The 19,780-nt window shown below is 47.1% G+C and overlaps 4 protein-coding genes across 4 annotated transcripts; 2 read left to right on the top strand and 2 right to left on the bottom strand.

Annotated features, from left to right (window-relative positions):
• Nucleotides 1-1,421: 1,421 nt before the first annotated feature.
• Nucleotides 1,422-3,435, top strand: F4813DRAFT_268430 (uncharacterized protein). Its single transcript, XM_049240346.1, has one exon. The coding sequence runs from the start codon at nucleotides 1,657-1,659 to the stop codon at nucleotides 2,797-2,799; it is 1,143 nt and encodes a 380-aa protein (XP_049102893.1). The 5' UTR covers nucleotides 1,422-1,656; the 3' UTR covers nucleotides 2,800-3,435.
• Nucleotides 3,436-4,408: 973 nt separating this feature from the next.
• On the top strand, nucleotides 4,409-5,244 carry F4813DRAFT_386337 (uncharacterized protein; the record flags this gene model as incomplete). The annotated part of the gene is made up of 2 exons (XM_049246401.1): nucleotides 4,409-4,550; nucleotides 4,631-5,244. 2 exons carry the CDS (start codon nucleotides 4,409-4,411, stop codon nucleotides 5,242-5,244), a joined length of 756 nt encoding a protein of 251 aa, XP_049102892.1.
• Nucleotides 5,245-7,898: 2,654 nt separating this feature from the next.
• Nucleotides 7,899-10,159, bottom strand: F4813DRAFT_386336 (uncharacterized protein; the record flags this gene model as incomplete). Its single annotated transcript, XM_049246400.1, has 3 exons — nucleotides 7,899-8,160; nucleotides 8,262-9,727; nucleotides 9,785-10,159. The coding sequence occupies 3 exons, from the start codon at nucleotides 10,157-10,159 to the stop codon at nucleotides 7,899-7,901; spliced, it is 2,103 nt and encodes a 700-aa protein (XP_049102891.1).
• Nucleotides 10,160-15,631: 5,472 nt separating this feature from the next.
• F4813DRAFT_379087 (putative isomerase YbhE) lies at nucleotides 15,632-17,339 on the bottom strand (the record flags this gene model as incomplete). Its single annotated transcript, XM_049245408.1, has 4 exons — nucleotides 15,632-15,880; nucleotides 16,019-16,126; nucleotides 16,201-16,666; nucleotides 16,795-17,339. 4 exons carry the CDS (start codon nucleotides 17,337-17,339, stop codon nucleotides 15,632-15,634), a joined length of 1,368 nt encoding a protein of 455 aa, XP_049102890.1.
• Between the last annotated feature and the right edge of the window lie 2,441 nt (nucleotides 17,340-19,780).

The raw sequence follows: 19,780 nt of genomic DNA, 5'->3' as shown, positions 1-19,780 counted from the left end.
CAATCCATTGCACTAACCCTAGGTAGGTAGTCAATATGATTGGTGATCAACTACAACTGCATCAACGAGGCTAGTAAATTGTTGACCTTGTTGGTCTAACAAGGCCAAATCGGGAAGTTTCCTTTAATATCATTGGCTATTCTTCATTATTAGTGTCATTTCGTAAGACGTGCACACGAAAACTGATCAGATAGATACCAAGGCAACTCTCCAAGAGTCGATTAAAACCGGGGTTCGCTTGTTAATAATATGCCAAAGAGATAGAGGAAGCCAAGACGTGTTAATAAAGCAGTTCGTTTATTTTAAGTATATATATGTTAGCTAAGGGCTTTCCTACGCTTTAAAAGAATATATCTTCGAACGGGCTCGGCATTAATGACTTGGAATGAAATTTAGGTACGTAGTGATTCTATATGTAACTTCTAATAACTTGTTACTAACTAGGTTAGAGGACTATTGCCAAGTAGCATAAATCAGGTGGTACCTAAAGAATAAGAGTCACGTAGGTTCGAGTCCCCTCTTTAAGGATGTTATCAAGGCCAATATATATTGAGACCTGGTCTAGTACAACTACATCTATGAACATAGCCTGAGGCACTGAGTAGTTGAACACATGTTAGAAACAATGTTGTAACATTAAATTGGCTGGACAAGAGCTCAAACAAGTAAATGGGGTTGAAGCTCTCATTACCTTGGTTCTCGGGAGGTAGATAAATACGAGCTACGCCAGACTTCGCTCTCTCGACGGGGAGTCATCTAGCTACCTGGTAAGACTAAATATACGCAATAGACCTACACGTAAACTTAATGACGAATATTTAAATAAGGAAAATACCAATCAGAAAGTACTTCTATATAAGACTGTATCAAGGATTTTGCTATGACGTTGAGGCGGATGAGGCTCAAAGAGAAAGGGTCTGATGCCATATGGATTACCTAGGTAGGTAGGTACCTAGATTGTCGACTCGCGACATGACGGACCCATAATCGAACTTCCTATTGTAAGGCCGAATGACTCTTGCGGAACTTGAACTGCATGCTTGTATGCAACGAATGCAACTTGAGTTGGGAAATGACATATGATTACCTACCTGTATGAGGCTTTTTCACCCCGGCCTTGCCAGTTCTGCAAATGCTAACAGCCGATATCTCCTTGATATTTTGGGGCCACATAAATTACCTATTAATATATAACGTGAGTAAAGACTCTACAACACCTTTCGGCTTTTACCCTGAACTCCTAAGTTAGGTTAGCGGCGATCCGATCTGACAGGCTATTATCCAGTTGTGACGGCCTTGCGTCTAATTGTTCGAGTATTATGTAGGCTTGCTAACTTTTGTTCGCTAAATATTAGACCGAGCATTTTGTATTTCTCCTTTCCCAAAGGGGTCTGATGATTGTAGGTTTAAAGACAACATCATTCTGGCTTGTTGTGCTTGATATGACGATCTCGTTAGACGTGGTTGAGCAGTGAAGAAAAAGCCGTTTGACCATTCACATTCGCGCTCTCCTACATAATTCAGGGACCCCCCTGTCTCTTCCCCCACAGACCAGGATTCCGGGTGGCTACCCTCCGCCTTTTGCACGTACAGGGCGCACTACTGTAATGCCCTGCTACTCGATCCACACTAGCTAGGAGACTTACAAGCAAGCACATGATGCCGACGTACTTATGCCACGGGTTTCGCTGGCATCGCCCAAGCATACGATATTTTGTCGTTATCCAGAACGTTGATGACGTCGCGTCGGAATGGATCATAGCGCGGCAGAGTCCCGTCGCCCTCCTTAACCAATTCTACGAGCTATTCGACTTCCTACCTCCTTGTCCCCGTCTGGCACGAAATCTGAGCCCCTCACCCCATCATCATCACATTCGCAATGACTCCCCAGCCATAAACGGGCATGCTTATTCACGCACGCGTTCATACAGCGGTCAAGGGTACAAGGAGGAGATTGTCCAATTTGAAAATAGCGAGAACAGAAATGGCAGCCGACAGAGCAAACTGTCTAGTCGCAGCAAAGCCTCGGAGCAGCTACCGACGACCAAGCAACGCGACAAGTTAACTTTATTCCCAGCGTCGGAACCACCAGATCTTAACGACGACGACATACCGTTCAATGATTGGTCTATAGTGAAATTTTTGGAAGAATTTGATCCGTCAGATTTGACCACCGTAAGCGGACAATGGGCATATGTGGCAGATTATGTGGTACGCATAGACACTTCAATTTCGGTTGCAGAAGAGATAAGTCGATATGAGACGCGGATGAAGACGGAACCTTACAAGCCCATGAGCGGTATGAGTGAGGAAAACTGCCATAAGGTAAATACGTACGGCAACAAGAAAGCAGGTTGGTTTGAGAAACTTCGCGATCAACTACAAAGAAAAGAGAGTATCCGGTGGTATGTCGTGGTCTGTGGTGATGAAGAGCGTATCGGTATCGGATTCACTGAGAACCAAGAAGCGAAAGATGAAAGGGTTAAAGCTAATAGTAGCGAGAGCCAATCATCTCAAGGATTTATCGAGGATGGATTTGAATTCCGTTTCCCGGAATTGTTAGTATCACGCCGGGTCACAGAACGGGGGCCGAGACGTCGAAGAGTTGAGAAAAGCGTGACCAAACAGAGTCAGACGCCTTTGCCGAACAATGAGCAGCCAGCTACCTCCATTCCTCCTACTTCTCTACAAGTAACTCGTAAAATGTCGGTGGACCATACTATCAAGCACACGGGTTCCAGGTTCAGCAGCGGACTTAGAAGGCTATTCCTATGGCGGAAAGCTGATAGTCTAACCTAAAATATGTGCTTGAGGGTGGCCTAACAATTAGTCCTTTCAATATCCCAGGCCGCTTTCTCTCTCATCGCAATTAACTGTCTCGATACTCAGGGAGACGCTACGAGAGATCAGTATGACTATCCACCATACATCAGTATTTCTCTACGAGACCGCGGTATTCCATAACGGCATCATTATATCGCTCTCCCTACCGCTTTGACCAGGTTTCCGCTTCGTCAACTGCAGTATAGCGAAATCAGCATTGAGATTAGCGATATTTATTTTAATATGGGCTTTCCATATACAAGTTCGCATTGTCAGTTCATGCACCTAGTTATGTCTTATCCATCTAGGTTCTTTACATAGGTACCTAGGTTCTTTTGAAGGAACAGCTTAGTGCTTGCCATCGTAATATCGACTAATAGCCCCTTCTTACCGGAAAAAATCGAGAGTAAAGTTAAGTATTAGGAAAGAGCCCTATGTGGCACCTCAAGAGCCGGTTTTAGACAGGAAGATCCAGCAGCCTTTTTATCTTCATTCGCCATCTTTTCCTAATTTCTTTAACTATGCCCTGAACCGGTCAAAGCAAGTCGCGAGACCATCCATCCTATCTCTATTCGCAGAGTCAGGTATTATTTATTATATCATACGCTCCAATAGTAGTAGTGATGGGGGGGAATCCGACACAAACTCCCGTCGTTCAGTCCCCAAAGGAAAGAGATAACGATACTGTTGATGAACCATGCGGCCAATTTCAACAGCCTCGTCTTAGCCATTCACTACCTACCGAGCTTTTATTATGTATCGTTGAGTGTTTTCGACTTCCAGTCCAAGACGTAGCCTCCACACTACCCGCGCCTGAGTTCCTAGTAAACCGCAAAGTCCTCTATAATCTCTGTCTTACCTCCAGTGTCTTCAACGACCTTGCGAAGCCGCTCCTTTATCAGACGGTCATCTTTGTCCTCGACTCTCGGGACCATGAAGATCACCTTCGCGCCCTCGCCTATGGCGGCCTAAGGAATTTAATAATCCTAGTGCGAACTCTGCTTTGGAAGGACGAATACTGTAAATATATCAAAAATATACTTTGCCCGGGGAGTTTGAAGCCTCATGACTGGTTGATCGCAGAAAATTCACAAGACCATGTTACCAGGTGAGTAGCATTTAGACTTGTTTTCACTTTTCCTGTTTTGCCCTGAGGTTCTTTATATGTATCGGTCAAGTTGTCGGTTTTGAAGGGGTTATGATGCTTGTCTAATTACCCTGATAAGTTGTAGAAACAGATACTAATTTTAGGGACTGTAGCAATATACGTGCCCTCTTTTACAGCTTGCCATCCGAGGATGACCTCTCAGACCGCCAAGTATTTATATTACGTTCGGCTCGTTTAGATCGACATAGTCTACGGATTGCCTAGTTATCTACCTTGACCCTGAGGTTCTTAATGGCTCTTATCTGTCTATCTTACAACCTTAGACTACTCCTACGCTGGACCGAAAGTAGTCGTTATCAGACACTAGATTATTACCTACGCCAAGCAAAGATGCAAAGCAGATACAGCATCATTCCTCAGCTACGGACACTGTATATTCAACAGCTCGAGTTTTCTAGAACATTCTCTAGATCCAGCATGGAAATAGCAACAGAGCTTCTTGAAATAGGAACGGTCCATCGACTCCATATCTGGCGTCACTACGGATATCTTGCCTTCCCAGAAGGTCGTGACGACTCGTGGATTGGGAGATTAAGGGAGCTGAAGTTAATAGCCTGTGGTAAGTACCAGCCCAAGCCCGTCGCTCGACCAATCTCTAGTATATATCGGAAGAATCACCACTCACTGCAGGTCTTGTAGTCGATGCCGAAACACTATTTCGTATCTTCGAGTCTGCTTTCAATCTGGAGAGTTTCTCGTTGATCGTGGTGAAGTCTCGTGATTTACACCGTCCTCCGCCGCCGACAGGCAGAGATCTCAACCACGCACTGGTAATTCTAGCCGGTACTTTAAAGGTGTTGGAGTTAAGGATCTGCCAAAATACTTGGTTTCTAGCCCAGCTTGGATCCGCTCAGGTTCTTGACTGTTTGCCTCAACTCGAGAAGCTTGAAACACTAATGACTGAAATACCGCTTATAACTGGAACCCAAGCCAATACACGTGATATCTGGATACTTGAAAAACTTCCACCGAACCTCATCTCGCTTGACGTGGTCGAGATGTGGCGGAGTCTAGAAAGTGGCCTCACCTGGAAAGAGGATCTCATGATGGCTTTTACTACTACGTTCGCTTCCGAGCTTCGCAGCGGGTTGTTGCCTAGCCTGAAGTACGTTCGGTATATTCCTTGCGTTGTAGAATCCTGTCTCGGCCCGCAACAGCTCGACGCAATTAAGATTTTATTCGATACGACTCGTGTGTCATTCTCTTACGAGGCGGATAGCTTGCCAATGCGGTTCTTTTATATAGCTGGGTGATAAATATGGTATATCCCCTCGCGGATTACGTTCACTGGAGATGTCTGGGCAAGAATGCTTAATGTAGCGATGTTAGTTCTCGCTCGTTTACGGGGTAGTTGTTTTAGCTGTGTCTATTGGACATAAGTCTAGCGTGTTTAGATGATAATAATAACTTATACCATATCGTTATTTCTACGTGGGAGCCAAAACGTAAATTTCGAGGACACGAATGGGAAATGTCTAACTTTCAATTTTAGCACTTCTATACTAACTATTAAATGATGTCTCTCTTTCAAACGCTCGTATCAAAATATATAGATGATAAAATTCGAGTGATATTTTGACTACCAATACCTGTTACCCGTCGCCTCATCAGCTATAAAACTAATGTATAGTTTGTCTCCGCACCCCTACTTCCTTTTCCTTCCTAGCTCATCACGAGCATATCCGTGCTAGACATTTTATGGACACCTACGAGTTTACTAATGTAATATGTAGGTTAGAAACTTACATTCGTGTATGTATGTGGCCAACTGCCAAGCTGAATGCCGGCAAAGCCAGGGGCCCCATTCGAGGACGGGCGACGGACGGGGGTGGGTTCCTGGCAGGGCCTGCCGCTAACCCGCGATCCCGCGTACCTATGAAAGAGGAAAGAAATCTCCGAAGGAGCTGCTGTCTCACACCGCGATTTTTTTTTCTTGTCTGAATCCTTCGTCCCCGTTCCCTGCTGGCGGCGACATACCGCAGCTAGGCAGGTGGGCAGGTGGGCAGGGCTGTCTACCTTGTGATAGCTTCGGTATAGCAATACGATTCCTCGGGGAGGGGAAACGGGGGAGGGTCTGTGGTTGAGAGCCTATAGGTTAGGGGGACTACGTAGGTATGTAGGTGTGCATGAAAGGCACATGCAAGTAGGCAAATGCGGAGCCCCGCAAAGGACCTCGACATCACGAGATCCCAGGGGGTGGAGGGTTATTTGTTTATTTTATGGCTTTTTTTTTCTTTTTTCTTTTTTATAATTATTCTATTTTATATATTTCTTGAAAAATGCTTCCCTTTTATAGAGCCCCCTCATCTACCTAGCGGAACGAAAGCCTCCTGGAAAGTGCTTGTAAGTAAGCCTGGCAGATGGCAGTGACTGACATGCCGGCATAGCATTTATATGTTGGACATCTGGACTACGCACTTAATGAAGCCGCTCAATTGCATCTCGCTTATGTCTTCCCACGTGCTAAATGGGGAGGCTTCTCTATCCAAAAAGGTGTGCTGGATCTCTCAAAATAGCACGCGATATTTATAAAGGCGAGTAAGTGGGTAAGTGTATAAATAGAAGTAAGTAGGTACTCATATTAAATATATCTGAAAATCGATTGGGTAGAGATGACGACGTAGTTATCTCGACTCATTAATTTTTGTCATTGCCTCGTAACCTCCCACCATCAAATATGAGCTACTCTACGAGATATACATAATCTCCCGTTACATCTTCTTTCCTTTGAATTAACCATAATGATGACGCAGCCTCCGTAGACCAAGACGCTTGGGAATAATGCCGGTAGCGCCGAACAACACTCTCGAGACTGCATCCGCTGGGGAGCTGAATAGTACACATTGGTTATACCCAACCAAGAAACATACATGCAACCAAGTGTAGACAGTTAAAGGATAGGTAGGTATACAACAATGTAAGGATGTGAGATGCTAGGGGGATTGGGGGCTGGAAGGGCCAGCCAGCTGGCTATGTCTTCTTCGACTCAAGATCTTCCTCCTTGCCGATGACTTCATCGGCACTCATGATGCCGTTCTGGATGGTAATAGGGTGCTGAGTAAGGTAAGGTAAGGTAGTATAGGAAGATGAGAAATGCCGCGCATGTCCTCAGATCGAGATACAACGTATAGGAGAACGTCCGTAGACATTTCTCCAACTCTAGAAACACGAAACACGAAACACGAAAGATTTGGCGACGGCTGTAGAATCCGACCCTTCACCATCGCATATTCGGTGATGGGGAAATTATGTGAACAGGTATGTGAGCAGGGTTGTCGGGAATCCGGACCGCAAAGCCTAGCCATCCAGCCAACCCCCAGACCCAAGAGTTTTCCCCGCCAACCATGCTGGACCAGTTCACCCCCAGGATGCAACCCCAGGGCACAGCAGTGCTGCCAAAGCGGTGCAGCCTACTACTTTGGCCGCCCTAGGCCCTTTTTCAACGGCCTTGTTCCTAGGGGTTCGTCAATCATCTAAGAAATCAGCCACGGAGGGACTTGATCCCTAGGGACCCGACAAGGCTGAAAAGGAATACGGTGGCTAGTCGCACCAAGTTGGTTGTCATAACCTCACCAATTTGGCGTCGTATCGCAGCTTGCATGCCGCGGGAGAAGTCCTCGTGCAATAGAGACAGGACGTTTCGAGCATAGCCGAGAATGCTGGACGGGAATCTCTGCAAGTGCCTGCACTCGTTCCTAGATACGCGAACCGGCCGGCCCAGACAGCGGGTAGATATGACATCGTAAAAGCTAACACTTCCATGCAGGCTGCAGTTATAGAGGTGGTGAATTTTCGGGGTCAAGAGTACAGCATCCGATCGTCGTGGCCTCTAAAGCATTCGGACCGGCCAATAACCATCATAACATACCCATCAGGACTGGCGCACTGCGTCATGCTCGACCGTGTATCATCCATTCAGGTATGTTCGCCTGCGGACCTCGGCCTCCTTGATGATCTCGGCAGCTAAACTCAAGCTGGGTGCCAGTATTGCCATCCTCTCGATGTCCATAATTACGTCATTGATGATTTGATCGATGACTTCGCGGTGAGGTACGAGCGTCAATAGTATGTTAGATAGAGACGGTGACATGGTAGCCCCCATAACCAGCAACGTCTGTGAAACAATAGAGAGAGCGCCCTGCCAGAGGTAGGGCATATGGCCGGCGTGACTACGGTCAAATCGTTAGATTGGGTCAAGAATTTGAAGAGCCGGGAACAAGAGCATGAGGCTAGGGAGATTGTCCAATCATAAAAGGGGGATTCTACTTACTGTGCAGATATGTGCTCCAATTGCCTGATTGAGGCTTCGAGGCACTTGTGACAGCTATCCCGCACTGAGGGGTCTAATACGGCCTGTTCGTTATCCAGCACCGCCAAGATATACGGACGGTAGATGATGGTTCGGCAAGCAAAGAAACGTAATCGTAGCACCGTTTGCACCGGGTCCGGTAGAGTCGTACGGGTGAACGGGAACTGAAGGGCCAAAGGGAGACTTTCATACCATTGCGTAAGCTGAAAGTCCAGCTCCGCGACGACAGGCTCTAGACTCGTAGTTGATGCCATAGAATCCTTGGAATAAATGAGTTGGCTAACTCGATTGAGAAGCCTTCTTAAGGCGATTTCAGCTAGGAAATACCAGAGATCATCTCGACCGACTGCTTCAGATTCTTCTCCTTGAAATCCGCCAGGAAGTCCCACGTTTTCCTCAAATTGAACTACTCCGGAATGAGGCAAATCCAACTCCGCGAGAAGGTCGCTTTCGAAAAGGAGAGCATTCCAGTAAATTCGTTCTAAGAGTTCTCTCTGGTCTTCCGGTACGCGAATCGGAGTCATAAGTAATAGTTGTAGTTTGCTGCTCACCGTGCACAGCAAATTCCACGCTTCCAGCGGCCGTACCAAGTAGAAAAGATACGCAGCGGCTAATAAATGGCACTGCGCAGCTAGAACGCTATTCGCAGTCATCATGCCGGGTAAGAGTGACCATGCAGCCGTAAAATATTGCAGGCCCGGGGGGTCTTCCTGAGGCACAATCCTAGATATACTACCGCGCAAGCTCGCCTGGCCGAGTGAAAGCACTAGTAACACGATGCAGCTCTCTGGACCTTCGCGAAAACCAGTCGATAATGCCGTACGATAATGACTCCTCCAAGTAAAAGGATTGACGCAAGCGTACCATACGTTCACCCTCTCGAAGTAGGCTTCAATGTAAGCATTAGTATTCGATAGATCGACACAGGGCGTCTTAGCCAAAGAATGTAGTGGCTCTCGGGCCATCTCGAGCTGTAGGATGATCTGTGGGTCGTACGGACGTCCGATCAGATCCCGAATCAATGGCCATTGAAGCAGGTGAAGCGCGGCGTTGGTGTGAACTTTAGGCATCGTAGAGATGTTAGTACCTTGGGGATGACTTGTCCAAGTACCTAAGCCACCGCTCGGTATAATAGAGACAAAGTTACCGGATGAGTTTTGAATCATAACATTATCGCCGCTAAGAGCCGTCCCGTTACTTATGGGCGGGGAATCGTGGGTAATCTGCATTGCGTTTGGGTGGCCGTTCGTCAAGTTGATTTGAAGAAGGCTCTCGATTCGATTCAGTCGCTCAAGAATGAGCTTGTCGCCGGCGTCGAGCTTGATCCCGGGCTCTCGATATATACACTCAGCCCCAAGTTCCGTACACAGCTTACATTTTGGTTTCGTGCCGTCACATCTTGATTTCCGAGAGCGGCAAACTTCGCACTATTATTACTTTGGTTAGAATCTCACCTAAATAGCCTTTGCTACCATCTGACCTACCGCGATGGTGGCTCGTCTCCGAGGGTAGTCAACAGTCGCATCCGTATTTCGCCTCTTTAGCGGGTTCCCCCCTTCGTCGCTAGATGCTTTCGACATGCCATTGGTGATTTGCTCAGTACGGATCTCAGACGTCTGAGAAAGATTCCGGGCTTTTTGTGCCGAACCTAATATTCCTTCCCGGCTGAAACTTGCAGTGCGCTGAGCCTTGTTGACGGCCGTCGGAGACTTTAGCACTGAGCCGTTGGTGGCCGGGTTAAGTTGCGGCGAGGCAACCTCAATAGAGAATGTCTCTCTCGAGGGCAAGGGGAAAGGCCGTCCCGAATTGCTCGCTGCGCCGGCGGAAAGAGGCGAATCACCCGTCGACGACGGCGACATCTTTCGAGCCAACAAACAGGTCACCGGCACCTCTCCGGTGTAGTCGACGACAAGCACTCTCGCTTAAGTATTAGACGATGTTGTTAGCTTTTCCTATAAAGTCGTGTAACCGGGGACCAAGAGAAGCATACGACTTCGGTGAGGAAGTATTTATCCAGGGCGCCGTGCAGAGGAACGAGATTCGGACAAAAATGACGGGAGAGGGTATACGGGTCTGCAAGGCACGGGGCAGCGAGCTTATCATATTTTATGAAGGGAAACCGTAGGAAAGATGGAGGATTCGACAATGGTGTCTCCTCCACATGGTAACACTCCTGCAGAAGCGGCGCAGAACCGTTGAGCCCCTAGTAAGAATCCCAGTCTGTCTAGAGGGTCTAGCATACATGGTATGTAGAGTAGGCCAGCCAAAAAATAAACCCCAGAAAATTGCTTCCCATCGTGGTTTAGATCTACCGTCGTCAAAGGGTACTTACTTACTAAGGGTACAGCATAGCATTGGTACTTACCAACAGGGCAAAGGTAGCATTCGTGCCCTGTCACCTCACCCCTGATTGGAGCCCATCTTCTGGAAGCTCGCGGTACGATACTGTACACAAAGTTGACCGTTCAAATCCATCTTCCGTGCAAACGGGCTGTCTGTGGTGTTGTGTACAGCTGACATACTACACGTATAGTGTGCCAACCCCATACGGACTAAATAGGATGGAGCCTCTTTATACGGGCAATAGCTGACATAGCCGAAGCGTTGATATCAACGGAATTTGGGACTGCAAATACTTCTGTGGTATGTAGGTATGTAGACTCTTAAATCCCCGCTTCTTCTAGGATACCATAGCATAACTTCGCGCCTAAGCCAGGGTCGCAAAAAGTCCACCAGAATACAAACACCCGTAAGTATTCTGAAGGGTCCTTCGGCTTGGACTTAACATACCACACCATTACACTAGAGGGGGTGCAGTGGCCTCGATGATGAGAAAATAACTGAAATGGGCATATATTTCTCGTAGCATGGGGAAAATGACTTGTAGGAATAGTTACAAAATACCTACCTAAGGGTGCGGGTTTTGGGGGAGATCTGGGGTGGCAGGGGTCGGATGAAAGGGAAGATGAAAATTTCCGCGGGAACGATTTAGAGAATATGAATTAATAAGAGCATACAGCCATAGCACTATGTATCCGACATAGGAAATTAAGAGTGTTTACATTATACTAACCTAGGTCACTACCCAGATGCCTCCACAACATATAATCCAGAGGGGGGATAATTACATACCTTACTTAGATACTACATAGCAATTCGGCTAGCACTATAAGTATAAGTATTCCAATACGTGTGGGTATAATATATCCCTACGTAGCCTAAGGTACTTAAGTATAAGCGCCTGTTCTCAGTTTGAAGACATAAAGGAGCAACATGAAGCCGGCATCTTTAAGAATCGCATATACGCCGTATTCGCAAGGTCCTATGCAATTTCCTATGGTCACCTGAATGCAGATAAAATTATGCCTTTTAGTTACCTATATAGGTATATATACATAACCTAGCTTGGACCCTTAACTTCTTCCAACCGTTAGGTACTCCGTAGATATTAAAGAATTGTAACCTGTTACCATTATTAGAGGTAGCTAGGTAATCCTTGTCAACCCCATCTTCAGTCTGCCCGGTTGTACATAACACATGGTCCATGCAGGATACGTACAATACCTAGGTATGTTAACTGACAGCCGAAAACTGACAGCCGAAAACTCACCCCCTCATCATGATTATATGATAACCGTCCCGATCTACAGCGTCACTTCAGATATGACGATTATATCTCTGTTCGAAATGCCCTCTATTTACTGCTGGTGGCGTACAGTAACCCTATCATCAGGCATTGAGATGTGTGCATAACAATACAGAATGGCTACATTTACTCAACCTAACTAGTCGAAGAAAGCATTATAGCTTCAAACACTTAGATACAGATATCCCCGAAATATAACTCTTACATATGCATTATCGCCTACTTAGGTACACTACATTATATTATGCTATACCAGCTTGTGATACACTCAATTATGGGTTTCAAACTCGTACAAGAACAGGCTGACCACCGAAATGACCCTACATACCTCTTCATGCCATATGTGACCCGTCATTGGATACTATCGCTGTAGTCAAACCATCCCGTTAGCTCCTCGGTGCGCTAGCTTAATAACTTGCCTGCGCACACGTGAAGAATACTCCAAATCTTATATATCAAAGTTGACCAAGGGTCTTGGTTGTCATTTAGCGGCCAGAACCGATTTGCTTACGGCGTCTCGCTTGAGTCACGAGGGCCAGTTGTTCTACTACATCAATATAAAAGCGGATGACTATCTCTATTTACGAAGGTGGCTGACCTTCCTTTCTGGAATTCAGTTATGTTCTTTTACGACAGACCTAGGTTAGGTACTGTACTTCCTCGTCGTCGCTCCGCTAGCGTAGAAGGAACAAGACGATCAATTCTCGCTACCGGGCAATGCTTCACCCTCTACTATAGTATATACACGGATAACTAAGAGGCTGACTGAGAAATCATTCAGGGTTTGCCTCTTTGGGTTTATAACAGGACGAGTTCATCTAAACTGTGGACCGGTCCCTTCAGGCAGACTGCGGATTACTACAGCGGACGTGAAGATCTAGCAATATTCTGGAAGACTCGTGAAATGAGCCCGGTTTTTTCCCAGGTTAACCAAATTGATCAAACTGAAACCTATCATCTCTGGTGTTTGGATACCCCGTATGCGGTATGCCTGCCTACCTACCCCACAACATATCTGCTAGGTATCCCTCCTAAGACTTATTAAGCCTTACCGCGTGGGAGAACTCATAACTGCTGCCTCGTCGGCTGTTGGCGTTGACAGCAGCATGCATGATCATATCCGTTCAACGGGCCGAATACTAAGTGATAGTGCTGGATGTGCTGAGAACGCGGGCGGCCTTGCGCCAACCGCACGCCATATTGGCATATAGAAAGATATCCTTACACTTAATCTTTACTTATAAGCTCGGACCGGGCTTAGCATTGTCCTAAATCGTCTGTAGATCATTTCTGCGGGGGAAGGATTTCTCAAACCCAAACGGCTTCACCCGCAGGCTGAGAAGACGGACAGTGGGGAGGAATGTAGCTTGAAATTTAAAAATTGCTAGCTCTATTATGCGGCTTCATCATACCGGCACTTATCCTTTTTATTCCAAGCCTTCATGACTTTCAGAAAGGCCAACGTCCCTAACGCCGATATCATGTAAATAATAATTAATGAGTATTAACTAATACGGGACGTCACCAGAGTGACGTCTGGGCATCTCGTAGTCAGTGTAAAGTCGTATTAAAACTAACGGCTTACCTCGCTCATACGATAACTGAGAAATTTAGAGGCCGTTTCTTCGAAGCTCCGCTACTGCTCCCACAGCCCTGGCCCGTGGATAGCCAGAGTTACTATGCTTGTATGTATAGAGAGGTAGGTGGTTATACTACTTTTACTTTCTCATATCTTCTTGTATTTAATGTATTAAGTGCCAAGATATGCCCTAATCTAGCGGAGTGGGAATTTGGTTGCACTCATATCGTCGCCGACCTATAGCGAGATTTCGTTTACGAACTACCCCAAATGCTCACCAAAACTTCAGCACTCTTCATCATCGTGAGTTTACTAAACAAGCCCAACCGCTCGGAGTTGTTCCGTACCAGGTAATTCTAGTATAGATAAGCATTTCCTCTCCAACGCAAAGAGATGACCACATTATTCATCTACGATGCCGCCGTGGCACTAGAAGTCTAGGACGACCTTCGAGGATCGAGTGACATGATCTTCTGTGCATCTGCCAGGCGTGCTCGGACTCTCGCTAGCCCATGCCTGCCATGCTGCTCCCCAGATCCCGCAGGGTAAAGTAACTTAAAAGCGGTATTCTTCAAACATGGAGTACCTACAGATGGACCCCCTCTCCAGGGCCAGCTTACCTGTGAGGCTACGTACCATGAGTACGGTTGCCCCGGCTCGGCCAACCAGCTTCGCGAACGAATTCCTACGTCGTTGGCGCGAAGAAAAAAGAGGAATTGATCGTGACAGTTACCGCCCCCGACATCCATCTGCGAAGAAGGGCGCACAAGAAATTTACGAAAAGGCCGTGCGCTTTTGGGGAAGACTACTAAACGAGTGCAACGTCGGTATTACGCTTGACGTTCGACACAATTCTCCTCCGTCGGAAAATATACGATCGAAGTCTAGACGGAAGAAGTCTAGCTAGGTGAACCCATCGAGACCTTACTCACCGGGCCCGAAATGGTATTCCGCGCACAAACCGTATCTAGGTTAGTAATCTCATCTGTGATATACTACTATCTGTGATGTCTTCTGTCGAACTCAACTGCGTAGCAGCGGTTGCCGCTATGGACCTACATATCTCGCTTCTTGGTACTATGTAGTACCTGTCAAGCGCCGCAGTCTGCCATCCTGATGTGTGACCAGGTCACTACCTACCTACCTTAGTCGGAGCTGTCAGTCATCGAGGATGCACGTACGCCATGTTAATCTAATAAGCGGTTCCAAGTTTTCTTGGTTCTGTCATCAAGAGAATAATATACTCCATGTTGGCGTATGCTACGTAATCGTAGCCCTAATTTGTACACTACAGTATTCGAACAAGTCTGCCATACCTTTTCCATTCCCGTCGATCTCCCGTATCTTACTCCAAACGGTCTACCCCAAGCATCCCCGTCTTCGTCGTCTTTCCGCCCTAAAGAGGCTACGACAAGGACGACGATACGACTTATGAGTCCACGTCAACAACTTCGCCCCTGACCAAGAATCTTCCATATATGATGCATATTAATCTTTCTACCAAATAGAATGCCCGCCCTGTTGTTAGCTCCGCGGTGATCCCTTTCCGCAGCATCTACCCCATTCCCAGCTGGACCAACCACGTATCCCGGAAGACATGTTCACGAGGTTGCTGCTATTTTTGTCATCCGAGGCAATCTCACCGGTGGCAACCTCATATATTGACCTACGCACACCTAGGCTCTCCCCATCCTAGCTTACCAAACTTCAGAGAGCTTACCTACGTGTTTATATTAAAATCCACCTACCCCCGCACTCTACCACTGACTCCTCTCAATTTATATTGTATAAGCCCATTGAGAACCCCGCATGTGCCCGCACCACATGCTCAGAGTCCCCTGGATTTGCGAATGAGGCTCTAGAAGATCTAAAGATACCTATCCAGCTGAAAAATCATTCGGTGCCGTGGCCACATGACCTAGGAACTATAATCAACCCGCTTCCCCTCGGATATTGCTATTATTCGTATCACCGTATATTAGCCCCTGAGTCTTGCCACGCGAGATCGGTATGCGAAAAGAGTCACTTGTTCTATAAGTCGTACGAGATCTATACGTCTACTCTATTCGACCATGGGGCCTAGGCTTTTCCCACAACACTCCTAGGTTAGATTGTATGGTAATCCTCGCGGAAGATGGCCGCAGTCACTTCGCCTTCAATATCCACATGCGCGACGTAATCCTTGAATAACCCGGTCTCGACATCGCGATCGATCACAACGACGCGGCCATCCCCCTGTAGTGACACAGCCGCCAAGTTGCCGTCTGCGTTGATCGAGAAGTGCCGGGGTACCCTACCGCCAGCTGCGAATTCCTGCACTTTTGTCAAGTTTCCAGTTGCGCAGTCAATCGAATACTATAGTATTAAGGGTTAACACCATTCAACGTAAGGACGTAGCTATCAGCCTTGAGCACTAGGAGAACCTAGGTGAACTCCTAGGAATTATTCCCCTTGAAGGAGGGGAGGGACAATAGGCAACTTTGAAATACTCACAGTTATGAGTGGATCCGAAGGAATCTCAGTGCTGTTACTAGGATCGAAGTTCGTGATATTAAACGAATCCTCCCAACGAGATGACACGATCAAGAACTTCCCATCAGGCTTTATGTCGTGTTAGTATTGTCTTAAATCACGGCCGTAGCATTCAACGCCAAGAACTTCGTTGTTACACTTACCGACACGAGAATCTCAGCTGCGCCCGTCTTTTCTGGCAATACCCTCTCTTCGCCGTGCGTAGGGATGAAGAATAACTCGTTAAAGCTGAGAGTCTTATTTTCGTTGTATGTGACCTCATACCCCGTGATCGTGTTGCCGAGTTCAGAGACCAGGTAGAAGTAAGTCTTGTCTGACGTTACCCTGAATGCGCCGTGCCTTGGCCCAGATCCGGGCCGTACGGCAAGAGGGGCGAGAGGTGTCAAACCGAGGGTACTAGCGTCGGCTTGGTAGATACGGACAAGGTCGGCACCTAGATCTGGTACCAGAACGTACGACGCGGTAGGGTCCAAGATGGCTTCGTGTGGATGAGGCGCCTCCTGTCGTTCGGGGTTGGGACCAGGTCCCTCAAGCGTATAAGTTTCGTTGTGTACCAGAGTAAGATTGCCCTCGGCATTGAAGCCAACGACGCTGACGCTAGAACCAGAACTAGATAGAATTGGTCAGAGATGATGCTCGTGATTTGATATTGCAAAGACAGCCAAGAAAAGGGCATGGACTGCGAACCACCGAGCAAGTTCGCCGCATGCGGAGAAGCTGGGTGAAGGTTGGCTTACTAGTGTGCTATGGCAAGTCCGCTCCCGCCAACACCGAACTCAGCGATGCTAACTGGCCCTTGTATCACATCAAGCTTGTCCAGCGTGGTCAGCGTTCCGTCATCATTAGTGAAGAAGGTGGTCACTCCTCCGTAGGGGCCGTTGAAACCCTCATCCAGACAGAAGAGGAAGTCTTTGGAATAGTCGAGTGAGAGCCATGACGGATTCGGGCCACAGCCCGTCGAGTTGGAGATACTCTCAAGGGTAGCAGCAGCAGCGGTGGCGGAGCTGTCGTCAGGTAGGGTTAGACGTAAAGTCGTGACGGTACCAGCATAGGAGGACACATAAAGGAGGGTAGCGGATGCCTGGCCAGCTAATCCTAGGGACAGCAGCCCTGCGGGGGAGATGTCTTTCCACATGGTTGGACGCTTCAACTCGTCGATCGACTGACTGGTCCGAATCAACTGATGGGCGAGGATGAAGAAGGCAAACAGAAAAGTCACGCCAGCGGTGACTATTAAGCCAACGCCACGGGCTCTCGCAACCCGCCCACAGTCTGTCATCATAGCTTGTATCCTTTTCTCCCTCGGAGGCATACAAGATCTATTGACCTCAAGCGGTAACGCCCATCGCCAGTATCCCTGCCTCCCTAGCTAAGTTGGGTTTATCCGGAGGGACCCTGCGGTCTATCCTGGTCCGGTACTGCATGAGATCCGGAAAAAATAGCTAGACGGCCGAGACTATTATGTACGTATTATTTATGTATAATACACAGGCGCAATGGCCAAGCTACTGGTGTAAAAGAGCATAACAGCATATATGGGACCTTTTGTTATGGAATTATGGTCCTCTGGTTTGTATGATGACAAGTTTTTCAGTCTGCTGCAGGGGCATGGGGAGAGGAATTGGAGGAGGCCTGTGAAAACAGCATAGCAAGCCCTTCCTTTCATGCCCAAGTCCAATGAACGAACTCGAAGAAGTTGGAGTAAAGAATCTAGGCTGGTGACACACGGGAGATGGCGTTGCAATGCGGAGGGAAAAGGGTGGAGAAAAGACGGGACGGTTTATTACATAGTGAGATGAACTGGACTTTGAAGCTTTCCGGTAGGGGCAGACAGGGGTAAGGCTTTTTCATACCGGGGTCGATCCAGGGCTTCCCCATCGATGTCTATCATGCTCCGTCGTCTCAGCTTTAATCTTTCCGGGGCAATGTGGAGGACCAACACGATGGTTTAAGACTGTATACTTTAACTGATATAACTATATCTACCTAAGGTATGTATACGCACCTAATTACAATAGGCATCATCGTTAGCGAACAAGAATCTACTCTCCCTCTTGCAACATGTATATTATTTTATGCGAAATGATATATTATTACGCTCGGAGTAGAGAGGGGAACTGATAGCTTAGGGGGGTGTTAGGGTGTCATCTCCCTGAAAGTCAATTAATCGTGTCGCATCGCTAAGTCCCGAACGCGGAGATCACTTGAGCTGTTCTGATGCGACCTTAGGCTTCAAATCAAGGTTCTGCCCTGCTTGCTAGGCTCAACCAACGCTTGTACCATGTTAGGTATCGGTATCCCGCAATTGGATATTCAATGTCATCGTGGTAGGTAGCTTGCTATGCCGTGTCAAGCGTGTCTAAGTCGAATGGACTACTACTCTGCACGCTACCCCTGCGTTGCTCTCGAAGACACTCATAGGAAGAGGCTACTGCAAGAAAGTCGACATAGTCACAACTGTAACCTCGAGCGTAGCACTAAGAGACGGGAATAGGGCTTGCTATTTTTCAATACCCCGACCTGGAAATCTAAGGACAAGAAAGGCTACTCTCACGACATAATAGGATAGGAGTTAGGATAGGAGTCATTTATCACTTACAGATATGGGTACCAGAAGACCAATCAACCGAAGCATGCCCACTCACCCTACCTCTGCCAGATATGTATATGTTATTCTCCGTAATGCTTTAGTGCCTTACGCCGTATCTACTGCTATGTAGCTGGTCTGTCTGGCTGAATCGACCCGGTCTCCGAAATTCCTATCACCTAAGTACTACTCTCGTTCACTCAGACCGCCAGCTTTGGAAACTCGGCCGACAACATGGATAACGATGCTAGCAGGAGGAGAGAAAAAAAAAAAAAAGCCTTGGCATTCATCTGATCAACTACTATGGAGACGACTAGTCCACCGGTGTGCTTATGTATATCCAATCTGAGTTAAATAAATCCACCAAACAGCAGCAACAGAAAAGCTGGAACGCTTATTTGGACCAAAAGAACTCTCCTAGCTACATACGCCCATGAAACCGAATACGGCAGCATTAAAAGTCCATGCAAAGGGACCTTGCCAAGAAATAACCCACATGGCTGGCAGGCTTCTACCCTCGGCGTAAATCTCTCTACCGTCACATAACCCAATCTCACTGCGTAACATTTACGTTTCAGGAGCACTATATGCAGCCGTAAGAACCGACTCCCACGCCGAGTTCTTATCATGAACGATTGTTATTAGGTATGCCCAGCCTACAGCATGTCATTTAGGCCGACGTACGAACGGATACCACCGACGTGGAACCCGAAATATACTACTTCCCAAACGAGAGAGATCGACAGTGTTACCTCGCCTCGTGGCCAAAAGCAGAAAGATAGAAGGGAAAGGGGGCTAACCGCGGTTAAAAGAGCCTCACCCGGAAATGCTTTGCTTCCAGCGCTAGCAGCTTAATATGCACTGCGTCGTCTCGCTGCTGTGAATTAAAGTATAAAAGTTATTCAAGTGATGATCATTGATAATTCGGATGTTGATCCGACACCGAACCTAGGCTGTGTAGCCGATTCAAACACGTACTTTTTCAGGAGTTAAAAGTGCTAATGGCATACTACAGCTGTTGATGGTTGGAAATAACAGTGAACATAAGATATTTCGTAATCATTGTATCAAAAGGACTATATACACCATCGGTTCCTAAAGTAATCATCTAACCTAGCTAAACAGTGTTATTCATT

The sequence above is a fragment of the Daldinia decipiens genome (assembly GCF_022478715.1).
Source record: "Daldinia decipiens strain CBS 113046 unplaced genomic scaffold F4813scaffold_5, whole genome shotgun sequence".
NCBI lineage: Eukaryota > Fungi > Ascomycota > Sordariomycetes > Xylariales > Hypoxylaceae > Daldinia > Daldinia decipiens.
Note: the sequence above shows the minus strand (reverse complement) of the source record. Positions and strands in the feature narration are given on the sequence as shown.

Bases quoted from the DNA above. Each gene is read 5' to 3' on its own strand.
- F4813DRAFT_268430 (XM_049240346.1), top strand. From the start codon at position 1,657: ATGATGCCGACGTACTTATGCCACGGGTTTCGCTGGCATCGCCCAAGC.